This window comes from Mustela erminea, chromosome 13 (assembly GCF_009829155.1).
Source record: "Mustela erminea isolate mMusErm1 chromosome 13, mMusErm1.Pri, whole genome shotgun sequence".
Lineage (NCBI taxonomy): Eukaryota > Metazoa > Chordata > Mammalia > Carnivora > Mustelidae > Mustela > Mustela erminea.
The window spans coordinates 83,830,602-83,857,101 of NC_045626.1; the positions used below are offsets into that span (position 1 = coordinate 83,830,602).

Here is a 26,500-nt window from a genome sequence, read left to right on the forward strand (position 1 = left end):
GTTTGTAAAAGACAGTGTCAGTAATTAATTTTATTATGTACTCAATTTGAGGTCTCAAATGTAGTTATCCTCACCATCTTACTGTCTCTGATAGTAAATTTGGAGTCAGTTTCCTGGTAAGTAGCTAAAAGGTCCTTAATCATCAAACCTAAATATTAACTGCCTTAGTACAACTCCCCCTGAAAGGAATTAATAGTTTTTAAAAGAAACTAACAGTGGGGCTGCTGTTTGTAATTTAATTTGCTGCTTTGTACCACCCCCTCCCAAGAAGCCATTTTGTCCTGGTTTGATCTAGTTGCCTGTTACTCCCCTTTAAGAGTTCAGTTTTCTTCACTAGCTTTTTTCTGAATTTAATAGCAAATTGGAAGATTCTGTTTTCATTTTTAGTTTTGCAGTGCTGGTGATCTCTCATGACTTGTGCATCCAAGGTCAAAATGATAAAACCTAGTTAAAAATTAAACACACAGCCTTGTGGACTGAATTGGCTTCAGTAGGATCATGGCTTAGGAAACAGTTTTTATAATGTAGTTATTAGTGTTAGGAGGATTTGACAAGTCATACATTTAGAGTTTTAAACATTTGTATCAGGGAACACGGTGAATGGGAGACTTCTGGACCAGGTAAAACCCAGAAAAGCAATGCTTCTTTGATTAGCCCGAATTCATCCAGGTTTCATGAAGGCAACTTAATTTTTATAAATCAAAGTTTAACCGATGAATAGCTAAATCAGAATTTTGAAGAAAATTTATTTTTAGTCTTTGGAATCGTTGGCTAAATTAATGAACTAATTGGACTCAGTACAGCCTAGCTTTTACGGTCTTCCACTCTCCCCTTCTCCCTTTCCCTGAGTCTAGTTAATTTTCCTCATTTATTCTATCTTGGTTCCTTCCTCTTGGCTCTCTTTTCTTCCAGCCTTTCTGCCCCTCAACCTTTGGATATCTCTCCTACCCCACCTTTGTCCCATTCTTAACTGGCCTTTCAAGGAACCAGACTGAATTTTTTTGTTATATAAGTATTGAATTAAAATGTGTCAGTTTCACGTTTTGTCCCAATTAGCTGCCCAGTTTTCGTATTTGAGTGGGGGTAAGAGTTCCTGGATGAGGCCCTTGCTTAGCAGATACCTTTTAAGCAAGAAGATAAAGGAAGTTATTTCTAATTATACCTTTCAAAGTTTAATTTGCAGTTAATGATGCATGTTTATAGGTGCTTGATTTTTCTTAGAATGCATTGTAGTTTGCTGTTACTTATGTAGGGAAAGGATTTTTTTTGTTTGTTTTTAAATAACATAAGGTATTACTTGTTTCAGGGGTACAGGTTTTTTTGTTTTTTTGTTTTTTGTTTTTGTTTTTAAACAAAAGCCTGTGTAGATGCGCACAGTTTGGGTTACTTGAAGTATTTGTGCTGTGAATGCAAATGAGATACAAATTAGAATATAGCCTTTTGATACCTTTTATTTTTTTATTTTTTATAAACATATAATATATTTTTATCCCCAGAGGTACAGGTCTGTGAATCACCAGGTTTACACACTTCACAGCACTCACCAAAGCACATACCCTCCCCAGTGTCCATAACCCCACCCCCCTTCTCCCAACACCCCTCCCCTAGCAGCCCTCAGTTTGTTTTGTGAGATTAAGAGTCACTTATGGTTTGTCTCCCTCCCAGTCCCATCTTGTTTCATTTATTCTGCCTTTTGATACCTTTTGAAAGTGCATGGTAAAACATATTTCATCTTTAATTTTTTTCCAAATAATTTCAAGATTTTAACCTTTTTAAATGGATGAATTACTTCATTATGAGACATCATGGATGTAATTATTCTCCTTGTTGGAGGTAATGTTTTTTTGTCAGAAAATTAATAATATAGCACCCAGCTAGAGTTTATTTTTTATTTATGGTTTTTTAAAACTTCACTTAGAAGGTTAAAGTACAAACCTCTCTTGAATAAAGTTTAAAAAACAGAAATTCTGAGATTCTGTACTAGGTCTTGGTATTCAGGAATTGCTTTCCCCTAGATATATTTAGTATTGTTGCAAATGAAACATTTAAGAAGCTTGGGATAGGGAGGATTTTGATGCTAATAGTGTGAAAATAAGGAGCGTGAGGGGTGCCTGGCTGGTGTAGCGGTGGAGCACGGGACTCGATCTCAGGGTCAGCATCGTCAACTCCACACTGCGGCTGAAGTTGTCTTTTTTTTAAAAAGGCCTGTGAGTGACTCTAGACAGCATTCTCTAGTAGAACTTCAGTGATAATAAGTGTGCTGTAAATTGTGCTGTGTAATCAGAAGCCACTAGCTACATGTGGCTATTGTAATTACTTAAAAATAAATTTGAAGAATGAGTATAACGTTTTTATAAGAGCAGAGTTGGGTTCGAAATTTACATCAGGTCTTTTCGGCCAAGTCAGTGCCTAGACAGTTTGGGGGGATCTGAAAGTTAATGTAGTGAAGATGATGGTGAAGAATGGCTGCTTAATAAGCAGATGAATTAGTAGAAAGACACTGATACTTGGGGACCATGGAGTTCAGGGAAAGCAATTAGCACATTATTCTTCCTAGCTCCCAGAAAACAGGCATGGACTCTTCCTAAAAACACCCAGAGACTATCTTGCCACAATCTTCCTTGTTAATATGTTCCATTGTGTATTAACTCTTAGGGAAACTTTTTCACTGTATAAATGAAAGTGTTTTGTTTAATCTGGGTATTAACAAATATTAATGCCTGCTGTGACATTGGCAGTGGATGCACAGGTGATCCTAGCACTGGCTTTTTGCCTCACCCTTGCCTCGTTTAAAAGATACGTGTATGGGGTGCCTGGCTAGCTCAGATAGTAGAGTGTGCAGCTCTCAAACTCAGGATTGTGAGTTCAAGCCACAGGCTGGGCATAGAGTCTACTTTAAAAAATATATACAGTTGGGGAGATAACCACTTAGGCTGGAATATTGGTGGCCTTTGGTCCTACAATGTCAGGCATAACAGAATTGCTTCATGTGCCTAACCCTCTGCATAACATTTCTTTGGGACGTGCCGGGTGTCACCTATGCTGGTGACTCTTGGCCGTCTTGCCTATTAGACTGTTGGAGTTAGAGTGCCCGTTCTCATAGCAGCGCTTGTTTCTTCCTGTCAGTCCCCTGTATGTCTGTGTTTGCTCACGTGTCATAGGAGGAACATGAGCTATTTTGGATTGTTTCTGTGTACGAACTTAGCTTCTCTGGAATTTTAGGATGAATTTGAGAGAATGCTGAAGTCCTGTGTTGCTAGGGATGTGTCTTAAGAACACTGTGCTCAGCTCATTGCCACATTGTGGTTAGATTTGTATCCGTGCTGCCAGGAGTTACTAGAAGCAGTGAACTCACTGTGATTTTGATTCTCAGATTGCTGTTTTGGGAATACATGAACAAACGAATTTATATGTAATCTCCTGTTTGGTATCAAGGTATGGTCTTGCTGAGATCCATAAAGAATTGGCATTAGGTTCTCAGGTCTGATGAACACATTTTTACTTAGAATGGCCCATCATACTTCCTTTGAAGTTATTCTAGCTAGTAAAAATCTTCCTAAAGTCTGGGATGCTTTGAAGGGAGTTCATTTTTCTACACAGTTTAGGTAATTCCATTTAGTAGATTTTTTAAAGCAAAGGTGAGGCAGATCCTTGAGTAGGGAGGATCCAGGGTATGAACTGAATGGCAGAGGGACTTCTCTGATCCGCTGAGACTGATTATGGTCATTTTGCTGTGAAGATAGAGCCCTGACCTTGCCCTCGCTCCCAGCCCCATTGCAGTCCGTGCCCACGGGACACTGTGTCTGCTCCAGGGCAGTAGCATGGTGAGGTTAGCCAGATGATGGCCTTGAGCTAAAGAGAGAGAGAGAGAGAGAGAGTGTGTGTGTGTGTGTGTGTGTGTGTGGATTGTTTCTGCTTATCTGTTTAAGTTGCTTTTTCAGGAAAATATGGTGACTGTTTATAAGAATAAATTTAATTCGATTTTAATGTGTACAGCTGTGTTATAGAAATAAAATGCTAGTGTAATTGGTAAGTGATAATGTCACACTTAGATTTTCAAGAAAATGGATGGTTTAAGTGGAGTCGAAAACAGATTGGTGAAAGCCTAAGTTAGGCGTGGAGTATCACGAAAGCTCAGCTGATGAGGCACAGAGGAGCACTTGAGACGGTCCTACATGTCGATTGTACGCACACCTTTCTCTTTCACTTCAGTTTCCACTGGCTCCCTTGCTCAGCAGTATGCGCACCCTAATGCTACCCTGCACCCACATACTCCACATCCTCAGCCTTCAGCTACCCCCACCGGACAGCAGCAGAGCCAGCATGGTGGCAGTCATCCTGCACCCAGTCCTGTTCAGGTAAGGAGACACCCAGGTCCTTGTAGAAGTGCATCGTTCTGTTCACTGGGCGTTTCCGCTGCTGAGGAGCGCGTTGGGTATCGCTTGATCAAAACCCCTCAGAGCGTTGCCTCGCAGCGCCAGCAGACAGCTAACTCTGCCCGCTGTGGCCCTGGCGTTTGGTTTTTGTTGTTACTGTTTTTAAGGCATATTAAGATACATCTTGAGAATGAAGTGATTTGGGTAAGTTCTAGAAATAATTGATTGAAAAATCTAATTTAACATTGTGTAGGAGATTTGCTTGGGATTTTTTTTTTTTTTTTTTTGACAGTTAACACAATGAGGTTTTTTCCATGTTAGTTTCTGTAGTCCTGTTTGTTAACAGGGTGCTTGAGGATCTCTTTGACATCTTTCAGTTCCCTGGGGCAGTGGACTTGTTTTACCTCTGTGTGGTTGGGGTCTTGCTACCGCCAGGCTGAGAATTGGGCTTTTGCCCAGAAGGGAGTGTCTCTGAATGGGGGGTGCCCCCCAGCCCTGCCCTTCCCACCCTGTACATTCTCTGGTACTTGCCACTGGCCTTCATCTTCAGTGGGCCCAGTGGAGGCTGCGCTCATGTATGGAGTTCAGCTTTGTGTGTGACCTTATCTGCTTTTCATTGAAGAAATGGTTTTCTCAGTTCTTTCTTGTCGCTTTGCAGCACCATCAGCACCAGGCCGCCCAGGCGCTCCATCTGGCCAGTCCACAGCAGCAGTCAGCCATTTACCACGCGGGGCTCGCACCAACCCCACCTTCCATGACCCCTGCCTCCAATACGCAGTCGCCACAGAATAGTTTCCCAACAGCACAACAGACCGTCTTTACAATCCATCCTTCTCACGTTCAGCCGGCATACACCAATCCTCCCCACATGGCCCACGTACCTCAGGTAAACCAGCTTTAGCCAACTTTCTGTGGAGATCAAGTAGAATAAGAAAGTTATTGGAGAAGCAGTGAAGAGCCAGGTGCTCTGCAGGCTAGGAAACCCTGTGTGTGATGCCATCTGCCTGTCTCCCTTCCCCACTCAAATACATGTGATCTGGCCCTAACTGAATGTGGTGTGGTTTGTAATGGGGTCAGTGAAGTTGCTGATGGGGCAGTCCTTCAGTGTTTCCCATCTGAGACCTTATAAATCTCTCTGATTTTGGAATGCAACCCAGTCCTTTCCTTCCTGTGTCTGCTTTGCTATGTTTATACAGCTTCACTGCTATATATGTATACATAGTCACACATTCTTTCTCCTCTTCTCCCTTCCCTCTCTCTCTATCCCTACCCGATTCTCCCTCCCCCACCCCAACCCCCCCACACACACAAACACACAGAGAGAGAGAGAGAGAGAAAGACTGGCAGGGAGATTGGGCCTTCACAAATTCTCAGCTCTCTGAGGTGACTGCCCCTGAGCCTGTCCGCTTGACTCTTAGTTACACGAGTTCCAGAGAAATCTCTCCCCTTGTTTTCCTTGCCTGTCAGTACATCCGCTGTGACCATATGTTGTGCTTCTTGAAAGGGCTTGGCCTTATACATTGGTGAGTGTAACTAGAAGTTGGAAGCACTCAGGCGTTCCCATTTTTCTTAGAGAGCATCCTGGCTCTCTGGAGCTCTCCTCCAGCGTGAGCCTCTGATGGTTGAAAGGTGTGGTTGCCATCTCCGTGGTTGCCGGCTGCATCAGCTGCTGACTAAAGTCCATGCAGTCCAGGGCCAAGTTAGATTATCTTAATAAGGAGCTGCACTGACATTGGGCTCTAACTGTCCTTGAGGCCCTCCCTGGAGCTGTTAAGGGTGAATTGGCTGTATTTGATGGCTCTTTTTGCTGCTTTCATAACAGAACTGTCTGAGGCAGGTGTAGGCTAGCCTGCTCACTGAACTCCATTTCATGTTAAACGGTGCGCCCCTGAGGCGCTGGCGTGCTGGGGGCTGGAGACGCGGCTCAGTCGGAGCTCCCTCTCAGAAGGCGACATTGTGACTAGAGTTCCGCAGCTCTGGGGAGTTTGGGCGTCCTCCCCTGCACAAGTGTGGTGTGGCGCACTGCAGCGGATGGTTGGTTTTGACAGTGGGGAGGGGGCCGGTCTGGTCAGGTGTGGGCCAGCGTGGTTTGGCTGAATCAGGAGCTTCATGAGAGCTGGGGTCCTTGAGGTGGTTAGCAGAGGCTGGTGGCTAAGTAGATACGTGAATTTACCTTAAGTTAGAGTTCCCAAAACCTCACTTTTGTGTTTTTGTGCTGAAAGAGAAAAAGGTTAACACTTCCAGGGAAGTCCAGATACGCCATGGGCCCACTGGAATATGGAAGACAGTAAAAGCAGCATTTCATGCAAGGCTTATTGTGGTCTAGGACAGTGCACAGGGAGGCAGGAAAGGAGGGCTCTTCTGGGCCTGCCGTGTCTCCCCAGGGCTGGGATCCAGCAGTTGGGCTGGCTAACCCTTTTCCAGCTTGACAGACCAGGTTGCACTCACTATCACTTGGTTTAGGGACACGGGCTGGCCCAGATAATTTCACATCACTCCTCCCCCACTTCATTGAGCCATTTACTGCAGCCTCCTCTTCCTGCTCAGTCAGCACGTCTCTTAGAATAAAGGGGCCCGACTGTCTCTTCTCTCGCTGCCCAGACTCATTCTTCACAGAGATGTGCCGGTGAGCAGACAAGCAGAGGGGAGGGGCAGACAATAAGAGGGCGAAGGAATCCATAGATGACTGTCATCGCCCGCTTTCCTAATTAAAAAGGAGGTTACCTTTAAAACTGCTTCAGGCCCCACTCAGACGCCAGATCCTGAAGCATCATTGCATCTCTTCCTAGTAAGTTGAGAAAGCTTCCCTCGGATCAGATACCTAGCTTTGTGACGGTCTTGCCTGACATACATAGAATCCAGCAGTCAGAAATGTTGAAGGCTAGGATGTTGCAGCCCTTACTTTTACCCAGGCTTGCTGGGCGCCTGCACCCTCAGCCTTGCAGGACCTGCTAAAGGGTGACGCATGTCTGTAGGTCAATGGATGATCCACTAGGGAGTGTCCACAGGGGAAAGAAAGGGCCCTGAGGGCCCCCCTGTTGGCCTTTCCTGCCCCAGCCCAGCTAAAGGAACACAGTTGACATGTTGTTTAAGCTGGAGATGTTGCCTGTATGCGTAAAAGAGCTCTCTGTTTCAGGCTCATGTACAGTCAGGAATGGTTCCTTCTCATCCAACTGCCCATGCGCCAATGATGCTAATGACGACACAGCCACCCGGCGGTCCCCAGGCCGCCCTCGCTCAAAGTGCACTACAGCCCATTCCAGTCTCGACAACAGCGCATTTCCCCTATATGACGCACCCTTCAGGTGAGGCGTGTGTGTGCAGGGGCCGCCGGGCACCCCAAAGCATTCTGCTCGCACAGATCGAATGGCAGGCAGGGCCAGCGCTTCAAGCCCCGCATTTGAGAACTAGGAAGACCCGTCAGAGTGTGCACAGTAGGGACTGTGACAATCAGTTCAGTGTCAGGGCCTGAGGCTTCCAGGAGCCGAGTCTGTGTGTGTTCTGATGGTATACAGGATTTGGCTTGATGAGAAGCAGCAGCAGCATTCTGTGTGGCTGACGCATGCTTAGGACTCAGTTGGCCTTCCTTGTTACAATAGGCTGGACAGGGCAGCGTTCGCCTTCCTTAGTCCCCCCCTGCCCCCCACCCCCAGTCTGACGGGGGTGGTTACCACCATGGCAGAGTTTGATTGTAGCTCTGGAGAAGACTACTGATGAGAAAGTGTGCTGTGTGTGGATTGGTTTTGAGTGTAGCCTTAGCTCTAGCCTATGCCCTGACAGGGAGAGAAGGCCCCGTGATTGTGCTCTAACACTTGATGGCTGCCATGGCGATATTTCAGTCTAACCTGTTACTCTGAAATCAATACTGGTGCGTGGCTAGTATCTGGGGAGGGGGTATGTTAAGGCCTTTTTCTCTACCCCATGAGCAACAAATCTTCTGGGAGTTTTACCTGAAGTGGTTTTACATCTGACTGGTTTGTTTTCTACCCACCCACCTACCCCTCCCCTTTTTGGTGCAGATGGGAGGGGGAAGAGTGAATTGAATTTTGAGTCTTGTTCAGCTAGCACAAGGATAGTTTACAGGCGTGTGCTGCAGAGACACTAGGCTGATGTGCGGTGTTGCCAGTTTTCTGTTTAAATATCCACTTTTCTTTCTTACAGTACAAGCCCACCACCAACAGCAGTTGTAAGGCTGCCCTGGAGGAACCGAAAGGCCAAATTCCCTCCTCCCTTCTACTGCTTCTACCAACTGGAAGCACAGAAAACTAGAATTTCATTTATTTTGTTTTTAAAAAATATATGTTGATTTCTTGTAACATCCAATAGGAATGCTAACAGTTCACTTGCAGTGGAAGATATTTGGACCGAGTAGAGGCATTTAGGAACTTGTGGGCTGTTCCATAATTCCATATGCTATTTCAGAGTCCCGCAAGTACCCCAGCTCTGCTTGCTGAAACTGGAAGTTATTTATTTTTTAATGACCCTCGAAAGTCATGAACACATCAGCTAGCAAAAGAAGTAACAAGAGTGATTCTTGCTGCTATTACTGCTATAAAAAAAAAAAAAAATCAAGACTTGGAACGCCCTTTTACTAAACTTGACAAAGGTTCAGTAAATTCTTACCGTCAAAATGACGGGTTATTATTTATAAATCAAGTTTGATGGAGTGATCACTGTCTACAGTGGTTCAACTTTTAAGTTAAGGGAAAAACTTTTACTTTGTAGATAATATAAAATAAAAACTTAAAAAAAATTAAAAAATAAAAAAAGTTTTAAAAACTGATATCAAGTTAGTGTGTGTTTGTATAAGCTTAAGATATTTCTATTATAGGATACTTCGTATCAAGGCAGGAGGGCTGAGTGTGCTTTCTTAAATAATCCTGGAAGGTTAGTTGTCAAATGACTTTTCTTCTTCACCTTTAGTTCTGGTTCAAGGTATCTCTAGAAAGAGACAAGACTGAGACATTCTCTTTGGTGGATAAAGGTCCGCTCCAGGAGGAGGAAGGCTGGCCAGAGCTGGGCAGCACTGAGATACCACATCCTCAGCCTGACGCTGGTTCTGTAAGCTTCCTTTTTAATATCTCCTGAACGCAGATGAGTGTTGTTAGTCAGAAGTCGTCCTGATTCACACACCTATTTTACCAGAAGGGGGCAGGAGACACTTTTTAAAAAGAAACTGATAAATCCAGAAGACTGAAAAGCTAAAACAGCACAGCGCTGTACAGAGTCGCGTACTGCTGTAGACTCACAGCGGCGCTCACGCTGCCGTGTGAGGGAGCAGAGGGAGGAGCGAGCAGTGGAGCGGAGCAGGGGTTTTGCAGAGACTGCAGTCCTGTAATGATAGAGCCTTTAAAGATTGTGGCAGCGAGTCAGTTCTGAAAACTTTTAATTCATGTGTAGCAATTTGTACATTATAGCAAAATTTGCATTATTCAAGAATAAGTTACTTGTACAGTACATAAACAATACATAAAAATTTGCCAAATATCTTCTGCCTATAATGATACAGAATGGATCCTTTTACGCCGTTGTCATTACAATGTGCTGCTTATTCCAGCCTAACACTGGGTGTCAGATGTGTCCTTGTTAATGGTGGATAATATACTGTCAAGTTCCTCAAGCCTGTGGGAGATGTTAGAGCTCACGTGACATTTGCAATAAGAGACGTAGCCCTGAATTAAAAGCATGAAGGAATCTCAGGCAACACTTAGGGAAGAGTTCAAGGCCTTGATTTTAGGTTAAGAAACTGTTATGTAAAAATAGTGTTTTCTGGCCTAAGATTTTAATGATTGCTATTCCTTTTTCCTACACGGTCCAGAAATGATCAAAGGCAGAAGATTTATACCAGATAAAGCCATATGGATTGCTGGTCTAAAATTCAAGGCAGGTTAGTTGACTTAATTCTTTGGTGCTGGTGACTGTTAGTATGTAAAAGTTCATTCAAGACAGAAGGAGGAAGTGATGGTGCTGGGAGCAGTCAAGCTATCCTTGTTGTCTTGTCCTTAGAGCTAACTGGAGGGATCGTGGTGCTTACTGTCCCTGTGGCACTCAGAGCCCGGGCTCTCGGTGGAGGCTGCTGGCTTGGCTTCTTGCTGCCAGTCACCCTGGGGCCAGGAGGGTGGTGGGGTGTGCTGTGACCATGCTGGGCTGACTGTAGCCAGCAGGGTCACTGCCTGTGAAGGAGGCATCTAGCCCAGGGTACCCACGGCTCCTTTTCCTCCATCTCGACCTGCTCTAGCAGAAAGAAAAGGCAGTGGCTCAGTGTCACTTCTTCTCAGGCCCTGAGGGGGCTTTTTGGGGGGCCATATTTGAGCTTTCCTGGGAACTTGGACATGTTTTAAAAGGAAGTGTTTTTCTTGAGCGTATTAACTAAAGCAGTCTGGAGGTGGGTGACTTCCAGTTTTCTGTCGCTGAGTCTGGACTTGTCCTTCATAGCCAGTGGGTCAGAGCTGCTAGTTTGCTGTGCCTGGCTTGCCTTTTCGTATTACCTGAGAATTGTATGGTGAGCAGCTAAGCAGTGAGGGTCCCTGGCTTAACGATGTCACATTCCAGGTGTTTCGATTCCATCCCTCTGGCTAGAGGGACCGGACTCACGTGGGTTGTGCCTAATTGGCCCCTTTCCTGTGTAGCCAAGGGGACAATCTGTACCAGTGCCTTCTCAGCACTTTTCTTTGATGGGTTTTCTCTAAGAGAAATTCAGAACATAGAAAAAAACCACAAATCTGGATTGGATCTGCTTTATAAACTACTGGAAACACCCAGGAGTGTTGGTTTCTAAAGTGGTTTAGAGGTGACTGCTTGGCCCCCTCGATGCCCCCCCCCAAAAAAAGAAAACCCCAGAAAATTCTAGAATCAAAAGTCTGACTTCTGGGAATACAGAGAATGGCTTGAGGGAGCAAACCGAACCGTCCCCCCAGATAAGGCAAGCAGTAGTTTTAGGCCCGGGTTTAAATTTAGCCTCTGGCTGATGTATCTGTAAAGGTTAAGCTGTGCTGGACTCCCAGTTTCCTAGAAGCCACAGGGGTGAGCCTGCTGCTGGCACCCAGGAGCAGCTGGCTCCACTCTGTCACTGCCCCCTTGTTTTAGAGCCTCTGTGTGAAAGTCCTGGGGGGAGCCAGCTCCCCTGTGAATTGTATTACTGGTGAAAGGCAAGTATAGAGGGAGGCTCGACCGCAGGCCCCCGGCTGGCGGAGACGCTGCGTGCCCGCGAGTGTGCCCTCGAGTGCGCGCACACATTCCTCATCAAGAGAAGCAGTGAGCGGCTGGCACAGAATGCTGATTGTGGCTGTTAAAGGAGTTTCTCATTAGCTGTGGCACCAGATTCCCAGCTCCTCTTTTGGCTCAAGAACGAGCCTAAAACCTTGTGGGATAGTTTATAAGCCATTAGATGTCTGGGGTTTTCTGAGCCAGCCCCGTTGGTGAAGGATGGCCCAGGAGCCCCTCCTCCCTTTTTGCTTGTCCCTTCCCTTACCCCTTGGTTAAACTAGCTTAACTCTCACCATAAAACTGCTATTAACCAGAATCCAGTTTTTTATTCATAAGGCACCAGGGTAGAATTATTCCTTGCCACCCTCCTATTTCAGTAATTGCCTGAATTTCCCTGAAAGGGTGACGTATTTCACTTCTCTTCATTAGTAAGGACAGTGGCTACTCAGCAGCAGGTGACTGTCCTGAGGATGAAAGATGTGGAAGCCAGGCGTGCTGGCTCAGACTGGGAACTAGTCAGGTAGGGTTTGCATAGCTGTCTCTGAACTACAAAATCGCATGGGTATTAGTTTAAAGAGTGCAATGACATAAGCAATAAATGAGTTTGGAAACCTGAATCCTTTGAAAAATTAATCTGAGGTAAAATGTTTAAAAAAATTTTTAACCTTGAGCTTTGTCCTAAAGCTGCGAGTCAGAGCAGGAGTGGTGTGTTCACCTATGACGTGGGTGACGGCAGACCTGCCACGTGGACTGAGGCTACAACAGGCAAACCATAGGAGAATCCAGGGCTTGTTAGTGTTTTGGGCTTCCTGACAACCGCCCCCCCCCCCCCCGCCCCGAAAGTCTGCCATCAGCTGTGACAGTGTCAGTGAAAAAGAGAGCCCAGATTCTGCCGCCAGCTCTGGCCCTCACCCACCACCTCCCACAAGAGGATGGGACTGGTCCTGGGGACTCAGGGCAGGAACTGGTGGCATCTGCGAACAAGAACTACATCTGTAAACAGGTGGTGGACGATGAAACTTACAGGAGGCCCTTTAACAGGCCGAATAGAAGGGTCACATCGAAACTGGAGCAGTTAACAGTGTCCCTTAACTCTCTCTCTGGAAGGAAGGAAAGAAAATTACATTCACAAGTTCACATCTCTGCTTGCTTGTGCTCCTCGGGGCCATGTGTGAGGCCCGGGATTCCTCACCGCCGGTCAGAGAGGTGTGTACTGATTGTCTATGGCCCGTAGATGGCTCCGGGAGGAGGAGTCCATTTCGTAGTCTGAGTCCCGGGCTCGACTGGCAGCTTCAGGCTCCAGGTGCCGCAGGCTGTTTTCCAGCTCCTCGGGCGAAGGCAGCAGGTGGAATATCTGCTCTGGCGGGGAGGGCCGGCTGGGGGGACCCTCCGGGCCATGCCCTCGCGGACAGCCAGAAGAGCTAAGGTGGGGAAGGCCCAGCTCCGAATCCCAGTGAGCAAGGGAGAAAGGGAACAGGACGGTGTTGGAGGAACCTGGGGGACAGGTGACCAAGAGAGAGACCAGCGCAGTCAGTCTTAATGTGACGGGGCAGATGTTGGAAGAACACAAAAACAGATCTCTGTGCCCCTGGGTTTGCAGCAAGCTTTTACCCTCTGGTTCCCTGTGCCACCCACCCCCTTTATCAAGGGTCACACCTGGTGGCTGGGAGACGACGACCACATAGCTGGACAAGCGGACGTCACAGGCAGCCCCGCACTCGAGTGGGATGGGAGAGCGCTGGAAGTGGTGGAGCATGTCCACGACAGAGGGGAAGTGGAGGTGCTGCACTCGGCACTGGCCTCGCTCGGTCAGCGACAGGCGCAGGTGCTGGAGAGGAGAGGAGAGCGGGCTCAGCCACGGGCCACGGAGGGCTTCGAACTTGGGGGTGGCGGAGGTGCAGCGCCACCTACCATGCCCCGTACCTTGGCTATGCCTTGGAAGTTGAACGTGAGCACATACTCCCCTCGCCGTGTCTCGCTCTGCCGCACCAGGAACACTCCGTGAGCATCGGGACCCTGCAGCTGAACCAGCTGGGCTGCCTTCACCCGGGAGATGGGGCCATGGAACCAGGGATAGCAGGACAGGAAGTGATCTGTTTTCTGACAGGCTGGGTCCGGCAACCCCCCAGGAGAAGCACCTGGTAGACAGGACGGGTGATGGTCACCCCTGGTGGGTACCTCACATCCGAGGCTGAAGCTGGTTCCGACTTACCCGGAGAACGGAGGCCTGACCCACTCACCTTGGTTCAGGGAATCTGTGCTTCCCCGCGGGGAGTTGGATGTGCCGGACTCGGGGGCTGAGGGAGTGTGCGTCTCTGGGTCTGTGTTCTCCAGCCTGCTGAAGAGGCTGAGGTTAGGATCTGGATAGACCAGGGCAGTAGGGAAAGGTCAGGAGTGGGGCCCTGTGGTCTGGGGCCTCACCCTTGGCCTGTGCATTCCCGGAGCTCGGCCATCCAGGAGTTCAGCTGCTGCTCGTCCCCCACCTCAAAGATGATGTCTGTCCGGTCCTTCACCTGGCAAGGAGGAAGGGAGTGGCTGTGTGGGTGCCTTGGGTGTGTAGGTGTGACCCCCGGATGGGAAAAGCCATTACTTACCTTCAGGACAAAGGTATAGAGGTTGTCCGGCATCTCGAGGCGTGTGCACCGCCGAACCTCCTGGATACTGGAGCAGGCTGCTTGTAGCTTGGGCTTTGAACTCTAGGAGACCAAGGGAGGGCACTCGAGGCTTGTTCCTGATGGCCCTTCGTCCACCCAGGCCTCTCCTTTCCTGCAGTCTCCCCAAGGGCTTAGTTGGGTGAGTGAGTGCTCATGGTGCTGCCAGGCGAGCACCCCAAGCCTGGACCAAGGTCTAGCATCGTGGCTTGCTGGAGCCTTGCCGAAGCCCTTCTCCTATAGCCTCTGAGCACTCTTCCCATGCCCCAGTGTACCTGAACCTGTCTCTGACAGGTGTGCCTGCTGACCTCTGTTCCTCCTCCACCGGTGGAACAAAGAGCGCCCCCCACCCCACAACCCAGCCAGGTCACAACGGCTGCTGACCTCATCAAAAGAAGCGCCGAGAGTGGACATGAAGGCGTCCAACCCAAGTCACATTTCCCTCCGTGGCACTGCCTGTGCCAGGGGCTCAGCCCTTTCTCCTGCCTTTAGTTTATCCCCATGCCATCAGTTCATCAGTGCAGGCCTCTCCGGGCCTTGTAGGAAACATACTCTCATCACATCATAAAGAGAAGCAGCTCAAATCTTGGAGGTGAAGTCTTTTGCCTGAGGGAGGGTAGATCAGATTTTCACCTCCGTCCACAGCCTAGAAGTTCACACTGCCACGCCCAGCTAGTCTGTCTGCAAGGCTGAAGATGCGGGGTTGGATCTGGCTGCGGGGTGGGGGTTGGCAGAGCGGCTTAGCCACAGGTTCTTGGGGCTCCTGCCAGCATCCCTAAAGGAACAAAGCTTGGTATGGCTGGTCCCAGGTAGAACCAGCTGGAAACCTACACAAAACCTTGGACCCAGGAGTCTCCCGTGACATCCAGCATACACGGGGTTCAGAGTGCACGGGAAGTGGTCCCCTACCCCTTTGCAAGCAAGGGCTCCTCTCCCAGGTCCTGAATGAACCTGACTAAAGCAGGGGCTGAGCTTGCAGATGCCTGTTCCCAGGGAGCAGGAAGCCGTGGGGCCCTAGAGCACAGAAGCCAGCATCTCTAGGGCAGCAGCTTCTCAGAATGCAGGTCTCCCCTCTACTGCCCCCCCATCTCCTCCTCTTCCTCTTGTGATAAGGGTAATAAGATGATTTCTCGTGAGGTCATGAGATGATGGATGGCTGCTTCCAGTAGGGGCCAGAAGCAGGTAAGAACAACGGAAGGAGCCAAAGATGATGGAGGAATGGACAGGGAGGCTATTTGGGCCCCGTCTCTCCAGTACCTCTTTCTTCTCAAGGACCGGGAGACCACCAGGCCCACCTAGGACCAGCCCGACCAAGCCAACACAGGGCAGGGACAGAGGAATGGAAACAAGGCAGGCCCAAAGGCTTGTTCCTGGCACTGTGACTTTGGGGGAATCTGACCTCCGCATCTCGAGCAGAAGCTGCCTTTTCAAGAAGTGGTACAGGAGCGCATCCCCAAAGCCACGTGTGTGACTGCTCGAGACACACAGGCACCAGGCATCTCTGATAGAAGGATGGTGACCCTAGGGCCAGGCCACCTGCCTTCAGCTACTCCCTACCTGCAGGAGGGCTGGTGAACAGTGAGGGATGCAGCAGTCTGGCAGGAGAGGTTTGGACAAACGGGGGCTCTTCCCAGTCCAGGCAACCCCTGCCCCCAGCAGTCCGGAGGAAAGAACAACTCTAGGAGCCCCGGACGTTTGCCGTGGTGGACCGCCTCATCTCACTAACGTGACAGCAGGCACAGAGATGTGGCCAGCCAGTCCCAGCCCTACGTGACCACCAGCCAGGGTTTTTTTTTAATCTTTCCGGTTTCTCTTACTTCTCCCCCATACCCCAGTTTCTCAGCCTGGGAGCCCGTGGGATGTGGGGAGCACAGGAATCCCATGCAGTACTGACACGGGCCCTGGCCGTGCTGGAGTGCGTATGGCTCCACCTCTCGGAGCCTGTGTTTCCTTTCTGCACAACGGGTACGGTCCAAGTGCTGTTCCTTCCTTCTGCTGTTGCAGTTGGCTCTGCCTGGCCCGCAAGCCTCCCCACTGGCTCTAGGCCCTCGGGATCACTGGGAGGAAGTAGGCCAGGCCAAGAAGGAACAGAACTAGTCTCCCTTTCAGTTCCGCTCTGGGCCTGGCCCCAGGGTGAATGCTGAGATTAACCAACAGAGCCACTGGTTTCACTCTGAATGTGGGGCCTCCATGCCAGCTCTGTCCCCAGAAGCTGCGGAACTGCTGACATGGCAGGCAGTGGTGAAGAGGATTCCCCTCCTTCCCCACAGCCAGCCCTGCTGCACAGATGCTGGCCCCCATTTGCCCACAGGCTGACATACAGGTTCTTCCCGACTCCTGTCAGGCAGCTTGGGGGACAGCTGTCCCAGCCAGCCCAATCATCTCCCCTGTTGCCACACAGCTGGGGGCACAGCCAGGATCTGAACCCCAGAGTTGGTGTGTCCAGGTACTGTGCTGTCTGATGGTAGAGCGAGGCCAGAGGCTCTGCTCAGACTGGAGTGGTGAGCGAGCACTTGGTGCGGGATAAACCCTGCCTGTGGCCACAGCCCTAGCTGGATGGTCCAAGGCAGGACTCGAGAGCACTGGTCGCACGTGGAAGGACCAATGGGTGCCTTCCTGGTTCAGCAAACAGCTGGGATGGGAAGCTGAGCCCAAACCCTGGGGCTGGATCAGCAGCTATAGGAACATTAGGGGACTCCACGTTCCCCACTCTAGCCGGAGTGACTGGAACGGCCAAAGCACTCTAGACAACGTCGTGTAAGCAGTATCATGTCACTCACTACATCCCCTCCTGGGAAGCAAGTTGCGCCTCCCAGCATCCACAAAGCTAGCTGCTTTCCTATGGCCCCTCAGGCTCCAGGGGAATAACCATTTCTTTCTTTGCCCTGGCTGCCAGGGAGCTCAGAGGCAAAGAAGCAGATAAGCTCTGACACTGTCCCCACAGTAGGGCTTGCATTTCTATACCTGACTTTATCTAGGCTCTACACTTTCTTCTCTCTCTAGATGGTAGAAGTTCAGTCTTGATTGTGCTACTTCTGTAGCTCTGGCCAAGTGGCTCAGCCCTATGTCGGTGTTGTCATTTATAAAGCAGAGAGATTTAAGAGTCACTCTCTCCTTGCACAGCTGCTATGGTGACTGGGCGAGCTACTGCAAGTGGGAAAAATAATGGCCTGACAAACAGCTGTGAAATTTCCAGGCTGGGGCCAGCCAAGGTGGGTAAAGCCTGGGGTCCCCTGTGGTTCCAGTACGACAGCTTCCCCTCCATGTGACCCAGGGACCAGACACACATGCCTTCCTTCGGCCCATCCTGTGGTGAAATCCACGTGTCCCCTAGCTTGCCTCTGTAAGTGCCCTAGTGAAGGTAAGGGAAAAACAGCAGGGCGCGGTTTATATGAAGATGTGCTTCAGGGGCGCCTGGGTGGCCCAGTCAGTTAAGCGGCAGCCTTCGGCTCAGGTCCCTCTCCTCCCTGCCCTGCTTGTGCTCAGTCTCTCTCTCCAATTTTTTTTAAAAATGTATTTCAATGTGACTATCCAGACAACACAATGAACCACTCAGGTGCTTCGAGTTTGTTTTAAAATGAGCCTGAGAAGCAGGGTAAGCCCTAAGAGATCAGTTAGTCTATTCAGTGGACATAAAAACTGGGCAGAAAGTTCCATGTGCTTCTGTAAGACTGTACTTCTCGGGCTCTAGGTTTGTCATCTCTTACACTTTTAGAGGGTGGCATGGACATCTCTGCCTCAACCTGTGGGTTTACCTGGTCCTTCCTGACCCCCACTGACCCATGGGCCCGCCTGCCTCTGCCTTCAGAGGCTTCAGATCCGCCTGGGGGACGGAGACGGACAGCTGGAACCAGACTTCCTTTCCCGTTTCTCTCAGCCTTGTTTTCCCCTCACGTTGTCACCTGGTAGCTGTCCCATGACCTGTTGCTGTTGCCCATGTGCTAAGTTAGGGTAGGGCCACAAGCAGTGGCCAGTTTCTCAGGGTAGGGCCACAAGCATGGGCTGAGGGCAGGGGTGGCCCAGAGCTCCAAGGCTACACGCTATATCCCACTCTGCCATGTCCTCGCAAGCACTGTGAATGGGGCCTATCACCATTTGTTCTTTCAAGACCCCAGCGCAGGGACCGGCCAAGCCCTCACTGAACACTGAACTCCGGGTGCAGTACCGCAGTGGAAACAATACCCAGCCCATGACTCACAGCTTACATTTTAACAAGGGAGACAGATGCCCAGCGAGAAGGAGACAGGAAGGACCCAGACAGGTAGGTGGGGGAAGCCGTGAAGGGCCACAGAAACAAGACGGGCTCCCTTCAGCTCTGAGGAGAGCTCAGCTGAGGTTCCCAGGCACCAGGATGGCCCTTGCAAAGGCCCTGAGGTGGGGAAGCATATGAGCACCTGAGGAGGCCGATGGGACTCCTGTGCACAGTGAGGTGGTTAGAGTAGGGTGCCCGAGTCCCTGTGCGGTGTGCAGGCTTTGAGGGTCAGTTTGGGCTTGTCTAAGTCAGAGATGGGGAAATGGCAGCTGGATGTACACTTCAGAGGCTCCGGGGAGCTCCTGCCCGACAGCAGCACACCTGCTAGTCGGGCCGGACCAGCTCTTCCCTCCTGCTCCCTGGGAAGCTGGAAAGGAAGGCACCACTTCACTCCCACCCAGGTGGCAAAGGGCCTGGCCCGGAGGGTCCAGAGGCGTGGGGAGGGCAGGCCCTCACATGTTCCATCCGTGGCACACCCCCCGGCCCCTGGAGAAGCCTAGGGGAAGGCGTCTCACCAGCGGGAATCCCCTCAGACCATCGCGTGCCCCTGGCAGACTTCTCTCTCCCAGGGCTTGGGGCCCTCCCTCCTCTCCTACAAGGAACAGCAGTGGCACAGGAAGGAGGAGACCGTGTACAGTTGGGAGGTCTAGGTCCGAGGCACGTTTCCACCCCAGCACCCCTGCCCTCGCTGCAGCCTCTCAGTGGCCTGGAGCCCTGCTCGAGGTGGTTAGACGAGTCCTAGCTCCACCACTTGGTTCCTCTGGGATCTTGGGCATGGCACTAACTGCAGCCTCAGTTTCCTCTTGGTGACCTGGGGACAGTAAAAAGATCTTGCTGACCTCCCAGGAATAGAGGGAGGTTGGGAGGTGGTCTTGGAGGACGGCTTGAAAACTTAAAAAGACTCAGAGCAAACTGCAGATCTAGTCCTGGATGAATGAATGAATGAACAAAGGATGAAGCATCCCTATGGAGAGTGCTCAGTCTAGTCTTACTGATGGTATCAAAACAGCAGCCCACGTACAAGGTAAAGAGAATACCCTGGCTTATTTCCCCCCACACGCCTCCAAAGAAGATTTTAGGATCTCTCAGTGGGAGGGAGACAGCTGCTAGAACATAGAGGAGAGTTCTACTTGCCACTTAACTGTTGCTGAGGCACCTGGCAGCCCGTGCAAAAGAGGGACTCTTCCCAAGAGAGGGCAGCCTCCTGTGCCCGGGAATCCTACGCACAGTCCACGGAAGGCTCTGGCCGTGCTGGAGCCGGGAAACCTGAGGGACGCGTGTGTTCCCGTGACTTCAGCGTGATTTCCCGTGACTCGGTGTCCCACTCAGACACCTCTCTGGGGCCTGCATAACAGCCACACGGCAACCTTCCCATCCTGGGCCTTGGGTCTCAGCTCTGCCTCGTCCTCTGTGCACAGGTGACACCTGTCCGGCTTGTCTTCCCTCTCGTAAGACCCGACAGTGCCACACCCTCCCACGAGAAGCTGGTGACAGAGAGTGCACGGTGGGTACGGGAAGGCCCCGGAGGGCGGATGCAGACCTTCAGAACAGTCCGTCTGTGCGGCAGCAAAGGCTCCTCTCTGCGAAGCTTTCCTCCTGTTGCTCGCCACCCCCTTCTCACTGCAGTCGGCCCATGTGCCTGTCTCCCCACTTTATGCCGAAGCTCTGGAAGGCTTCGCTTCTCTCCAGCTTTGCCTTCAGCCAGGCGCAGAGTCAGCGGCTCTAAGTGTTTGCAGAGCACCCCTGAGTGGCAGAGGTGGAAGGAAAGGCGTTGGAGGCTAAGAGCACAGCAAGAGCCCCTGCTCAGAGGCCAGAAGGTACGGCCAGACCCAGAAGATGGCACGGGAGTTGCCTGGGGCAGCAAATGCCGGCGGACCCCCTTTGGAAGCACCCCCGTGTCAGGCACTGCGGCCTGGGCTGTCCCATCAATGGCTTCGGGACTATTGACTTCATAAGTCAGCACCATTTAAAACTTTTCTCCAGTTTCACAGAAAAGAGCACCATATTGAAGAGATGCCAGGACCAAGGAAATAGGAAGGTCACTGTCCCAGTGTAAGGGACAGCCCTAATTAAGTGTGGAGGGAAGACCTTCATGCCCTGCTCTGGGCTGTCTGTCTGCTGGAGGAGCAGTGGTGGGGGCCTTCCACGCCCCTCCAGCCGCCCGGGGGCCGGTGCTTTATCCCCGCTTCACAAGGGCAGCGCCAAGGCTCAGAAAACCTCCGGGGGTTACTAATCACAACCCAAGTCTGGCCTGTAACCTGTGCAAGTGAGCCTGATGACTGTGTTTTAACCTGAGCCCTGGGTGGCTCTGAAACTCACTGGCACCTGAGGGGAGTCCTGGGTCCCGCCGCCTCCCGGAGGTGGACCAAGCGCACCCCCGCCTCAGGCCGCTGCACCTGCCGCCCCTCGGGGAGGTGATCCCCCTCGGCTTCACAAATCTAGCTCTTCGCAGATTTGGGTCTCAACCCATGTGCCACCACAGGAAGGCCCTCCCTGATCCCAGTGACTAAATACACAGTCGTCCCCGTCACAGAAACCCCCGTACTTCCTTCCCTGCATTTATCATCCTGTGAAACAGGCTCTGCTGGGGCCTTGGTCTAGTCACGCAGCAGCCCTGGCACCGAGTCGGCCCTGAGTGCCGGGGCCTGGGGGACACAGGCCGCGGTCCCTCCTCCACTGCGGAGCGCCACCCAAGGGAACGCTCTGGAGGAGGGACAGGGTACTTCGAGGCGCTCTGTGGTCCGGGGAGGACAGGGAGTCAGGACGTGAGCTGGGCCTCTCCGGGCTGCAGCTGGCTGGGGGAGGGGGGCGCTGGCCGCAAGCAAGACTCGGGGCGCTGCACCCCGGCACCGGTAACCCCGCCCCGGTACAGATGGAGCGCGGGAGGGCCCGACAGACAGGCGGAATCCGCTTGCCCCGGGCCACACAGAGGAGCTGCGGAGAGCCAGGGCTCCGGACAGCCACGGTGCCTGATCGAGAATGCGGCCTCGGCAGAGGGAGCCTCCCCTCCTCCAGGGAGCCTTCTCTGCTCGCTCGGTTGTGGTTAGTGCGATTCCCGTGCCTCTCCCTCCTCGTGGGTCTTATCAGGCCGGGCCATAATTTCCTGATGAGGCAGCTGCCCCCACCGTCGGACTGGGAGTTCCTCTGGGGGTGGGGACAGGGCACCAAGACCTTGTTCGGAGGTGGGGCCCAGCAACGGGGTGGGCCCGAGGACCTGCTTGGGCTGGGTGCCCGGGTTCCCAGTCGGTAGATGTGGGGGAGCAGAAGCAGATATGGGGTGTGGCGAGTTATCACCCCCCCTCCCCGGTTCCCCAGCTCCTTTGGGGGCAAAGTGAAGGCAGTGAGCCTGTTCCGGGGCTGAAGGCTGAAGAAGTGTTAGAACTACAGACCACAGGTCCTTCCTGGGGCCCCAAACCCCACTCCACAGGCCCTTCAAAGGCCTGCTTCAGCCACTTCTCTCTGGGGTGACCCGGAATAAATCACTTCGCTTTCCTGTGCTTTTGGTTCCTGCTCTGTAAAACAGGAATGACCATGGAACCCGCAGCCTAGGGCTTCGGAAAGCAGACCTGCCTGTGACCTGACTACACAGGAGTCCCCCAGACTCACCAGTTCACTATGAGCCAGATCTCCCCCTTGGTCTGGCGCCTTTGCCTTACGCCCCTCTCAGAGGAACAGGAAAGGGATGGGAGACACTTCTGGAAAACCCACATGGGTCAAGTCAGCTTCCCCCCTTCCCTGGCAAGCAAGAGTCCCCAGAGCCCCCGAAGGGCAAGCACAGACACAGTGACACACCCCCCAAGTGAAACAGTTCTGCTAGAGACACAATCCTCCCCTTCGCCCACTCTTGGACCCTCAGAAGCCCAAGGAGCCCCTATAGTGTAGGTGATTAGCGAGAGATGCTGAGACAGGGCCTGGGGACCTGTCTAAAGCCCCACCTGCAGTGAACTCCCCTTCGTGCCCGTAAGGGTCCCCCCACATGCCAGACTCACAGTGACACAGTCACAAAGCCCCCTCTCGAGATGACCCCCACCCCGCCCAGAATCACAGGAACAGGGACACAGAGCTCCTCCAAGATGCTAGAGCAACCTCCCCCTAACAAACACCTGGAGATAGAGACCCCCCCATAGAGAGGGAGACAGCCCCCCAACAAACAACTGGCCTGGGATCTCCCTGACACTCACTCGACTCGCTTCCGAGATGCAGGAGTCCTGGCTGACACAGAGTGCCCGAGTGTGGAGGAACCATCTGTGAGGACAGGCGTGAACCTCCACTCCAAGGCCTGCCCATGGAGGGGCCACACCCAAGCCTAGAGGGGCCATGGCTTAAGAGGGGCCACCACCGCAGGTTCCACACCTGCCGTACCCACTCGTAGGCATGACAGGACAGATGAGCCAAGGAGCCAGTCAGTCCATCGGCACCTTTGTCAGCTGATCTCGCCCAACAGGGTGACAAAAGTGACCACACCTGGCACCACCCAGGACAGAGCCCTACAGGGCAGGAATGGAGGAAACCACTGCCCCCCACCCGCACTGGCCAACACCTCCTCCACACCTGTATTCAAGCTGCGCCCCCCACGCAGGGCACCGTTCCTGGCCCAAACCTGGGCTCTCAGGGTGGCAGGTTAGGATCAACAACTCTCTAGACCCTGGAGCTGAGTAAAGACCCTGAGGACCTCATAGGCTGGTCACCCACCACCACCTTCAGTCAGTTTATGGCTGGCCTGGAACATTTTTGAGGACGGACATGGCCTCTTAGTCTGGGAGTGCTCAGCAGGCAGCCGGCAGGCCCAGAGATGGTCCTGAGCGGGGTCGGGACCCAGCCAGAAACCCCCTCTACCCCGCCCTCCCCGTCACCCACTGCAAACCAGCTGCCACCAGCCCACACCTTGAGCGACCACATCCTGCTCCGGGAGACCCCGCCAGGAATCGTCCCTGCCCCCACATGACCGCAGAGCCCCAAGACCAATGCACCCCATCCCCATCCACCCTTCCCCCAGGCCATGCCCTCCCGTCACAGTGCCACTGCTCCTGGCCACCTCCGTCCTGGGGACACCCCAAGCCATGAGTGCGGGGCTGCGGTCAAGACAGAGCCATGGCTGCAAGAGTCCAGGCCATGTGTCCAGCTGTGCCCAAGGGTCAAAGCTGGCACTGCCCACCTGAGCCTTCTGGCCGCACGGTAGGGTGCGCCTGCAGACTTGGACACTCCTGCCCCCAAACACGGATGGGCCACTGGAGTCTTCAGGTGATCACCATGGGTGTCACCAGGCCGAGGGGTCCCAGGCCCCAAGGCCTTCGACAAGGTGCCCACCAAGGGCCGTGCTGTGAAGCCAGAGCAGCGGGGGGAAGCCCCTCACCTCAGCAACTCGGGCTTCAGCTGCAGCCCCAGGGCCCGGTGGCTGCCGAGCCGGCTGAGGATGGAAAAAGCTGTGGTTGAGAACTGTCGGCGGCCTGGGGTGGGGGAGCACGGCGGCGGAGGGGGGCTCGTCACCACCGAGACCCACCTCCTGCCTTCGAAGAATGGTGATTCCGAAGAGGCGGAAACGATGACCTCTGGGGCGGGGGGGGGGGGGGGGGGGGCCGGGGTGCCAGGAAGGCTCCGAGCCCCTGAACGGATGGAAACGCGGGCGAGAGCAAGGAGCTGGCTGGGTCGCAGCCGCAGCCAGCACAGCACCCGGGGGGTCCCCCACGCCTCTGAGCGCGTCCGACAGACTTGCCACCCTTACCTTGAGCCTGTTCACTGAGTGCTCCCCAGGCCATGTGCCTGCACACACAGCAGCTCACGGACATCAGAAAACAACAGGAAATCACACCAGCCAGAAAGAAGAGAAACCGGATGGGTTAAATAATTAGAAGTGAAAAATAAGGCTCGAGACAAAACTGGAATAGAACCCAAGTAATTATCTGATCCAGGGTGGGAGGGGCCTGAGGCAGAAAAAGCAAAGGACAAAACCCCAAGGGAAAAGATCATGTATTTTATTGCCCGGACTTAAAAACCTCCAGAGATGAAGAACCTCAGGATAGAAATTGAAAAGCCAAATGGCGAATAGGGGAATATTATTAGCAGCATGTGACAGCTTATGCTCATGTAAAGAGCTCTTGCAAATCAACAAGAAAAAAGGCAGACAGTGTTGTAAATGGCCTGTAAGTCACAAAAATCTGTATGACCAAGAAATGGAAGAGAAACGGTCCAAATCCACAGGGACAGAAAGTAGACTAGTGGCTGCCAGCGGTTGGGGAGGGTGGGCACGGAAAGTGGACTGACTGCTAACAGGTATAGGGTTTCTTTCTGGGGCGACGGAAATGTTCTGGAATTAGCAGTGGTGATTGTGCACACAGCGAATATAGTAAAAACCAATGCACTGCACTCTCCTGTGGTGAAATATGTGAATTCAATATTTTTATTGGTTTTGGAGAAATGGTCTGTTCCACTGCAGTCAGAAAGGGCAAGATAACCACTTCACCTAGAAGTTGGCAGAAGTCTTAAATATCCAGTACTGGGCCTGCTGGTGGTGAGAAGGTGAGCGGCCCCAGCCCTTCTGCAAGGCTATCTGCAAAGGATCTATCAGAAGCATAGAAATGGCCAGTTCAGCACATGAAAAAAATGCTCAGCATCAGTCACCATCAGGGAAATGCAAATCAAAACCCCATGAGAGAGCTCTTCACACCCACCAGGACGATTACAATCAAAAAAAGACCGATAACAAGAGTTGGTGAGGATGTGGAGAAGCTGGAGCCCTCACCCGCAGCCGGTGGGAACAAAAAGGGGCAGCCGCCGCGGACAACAGTCTGGCAGTAAAATGTGAAACCGAGAATTACCATGCAACCCGGCGGCGCCACTCCTAGACAGACACCCAAGGGAGATGAACCCACGACGTCTGCACAGAAGGTTACACACGAATGTTCACGGCAGCCCAGCCCCGTCCGCCCGGGAGCCACGCCGCGTGCCAGAAAGGGGGAGCGACGCAACGTCCGTTCACTGATGGACAGACGGAACGTCGTGTGTCCGCACGGTGGAATGGGACTCAGCCATAAAAGGGGTGGGGCGCTGACACCTGCCACAACATGGGTGAACCTTGAAGACGTGACACCAAGTACAAGATGCTGGTCCCAAAAGACCGGCAAACTCTCGGATTTTACTTCTATAAAAACAACCTAATGGGCAAATGCAGAGAGACCGAGAGCAGACCAGTGGCGGAGGGAGGAGACAGTGCGGAGTGCCTGCTGATGGGTGCAAGGTCTCTTTCTGAGATGACGAAAGTGTTCTAATAAAATCAGATCATGGTGATCATTGCGCAAGTCCATAAATACACCCAAAGCTGCTGCTGTACGCTTGAAGTAAGTTCATTTTCCGTGCTTGTCAACTGCATCTCGGTAAAGCTCAGAGGGCGCCTGGTGGCTCAGTTGGTTAAGGGCCCCCCCTCAACTCAGGTCATGATCTCAGGGTCCACATGGGGCTCTGCTGGGGGGGCTGCTGCTCCCTCTGCCCCTCCCCCTGCTCGCGCGCTCCCTCCCTTGCTCTCAAATCAGTCAATAAATAATTTTAAGGAAAAGCAAACAGCTCAGCGAGCGTGCTGTAGAAGCTGTCATAAAGCCTTCGACTCAGCACTTCCCTTTCTAGGAAGTTAACTAAGGAACGAATGAGAGCTGGGCACGAAGATTTATGGACGAGTGTATGTCGCGCAGTTCTCTCCCCAAGCAGGAAAGTGAGAAATGGCTGAATTAGGAGTCTGGATAATATTAAATACATCACAGCCTCTCTGTGTAAATGAAATATTGCGTAGTCAGTATAAAAAAAGACATTTTTGGAAGATAATTCAGAAAAATGTCCAAGATCTGTTAAGTGGAAAAAAAAAAAAAAAGCAGGTCACAAAGCAGAACGAGGCGTGTGCGTCCCCCGGGGCTGGGGTTTTTGTCCTAAGGTATGTGCCCGCGTCCCGGCGCCTGGCGCACACAGCGGGCTCCAGAGAGAAGCTCAGAAGAAGGAGCAAATGCTCGAAGAACTGCAGTTGGGGGAAA

At 51.9% G+C, this 26,500-nt stretch overlaps 2 protein-coding genes and 1 long non-coding RNA gene across 10 annotated transcripts in view; 2 read left to right on the forward strand and 1 right to left on the reverse strand.

Annotated features, from left to right (window-relative positions):
* The window catches only part of ATXN2 (ataxin 2), a 113,851-nt gene extending 104,692 nt beyond the window's left edge, over nucleotides 1-9,159 (forward strand). For 6 of the 7 annotated variants that reach the window (XM_032310332.1, XM_032310333.1, XM_032310334.1 and 3 more), the window contains 4 exons: nucleotides 4,213-4,358; nucleotides 5,035-5,262; nucleotides 7,513-7,681; nucleotides 8,538-9,159. In XM_032310332.1, the coding sequence (XP_032166223.1) occupies nucleotides 4,213-4,358; nucleotides 5,035-5,262; nucleotides 7,513-7,681; nucleotides 8,538-8,566 (572 nt within the window). In that variant the 3' untranslated portion in view covers nucleotides 8,567-9,159. The remainder of the gene's footprint in view (nucleotides 1-4,212; nucleotides 4,359-5,034; nucleotides 5,263-7,512; nucleotides 7,682-8,537) is intronic. The other variant, XM_032310336.1, reaches the window with a different exon arrangement.
* Nucleotides 9,160-9,745: 586 nt separating this feature from the next.
* The window catches only part of SH2B3 (SH2B adaptor protein 3), a 37,296-nt gene continuing 20,541 nt past the window's right edge, over nucleotides 9,746-26,500 (reverse strand). Inside the window, exons 3-8 of one of the 2 annotated variants that reach the window (XM_032310339.1) lie at nucleotides 14,177-14,278; nucleotides 14,004-14,095; nucleotides 13,823-13,920; nucleotides 13,506-13,720; nucleotides 13,239-13,410; nucleotides 9,746-13,076 (exon numbers count right to left, since the gene is read on the reverse strand). In XM_032310339.1, coding sequence (XP_032166230.1) covers nucleotides 12,781-13,076; nucleotides 13,239-13,410; nucleotides 13,506-13,720; nucleotides 13,823-13,920; nucleotides 14,004-14,095; nucleotides 14,177-14,278 — 975 coding nt within the window. In that variant the 3' untranslated portion in view covers nucleotides 9,746-12,780. The remainder of the gene's footprint in view (nucleotides 13,077-13,238; nucleotides 13,411-13,505; nucleotides 13,721-13,822; nucleotides 13,921-14,003; nucleotides 14,096-14,176; nucleotides 14,279-26,500) is intronic. The other variant, XM_032310340.1, reaches the window with a different exon arrangement.
* Nucleotides 18,245-25,769, forward strand: LOC116571876. Its single transcript, XR_004278024.1, has 2 exons — nucleotides 18,245-18,494; nucleotides 19,904-25,769. It is a non-coding gene; the product is annotated as an uncharacterized LOC116571876 (long non-coding RNA).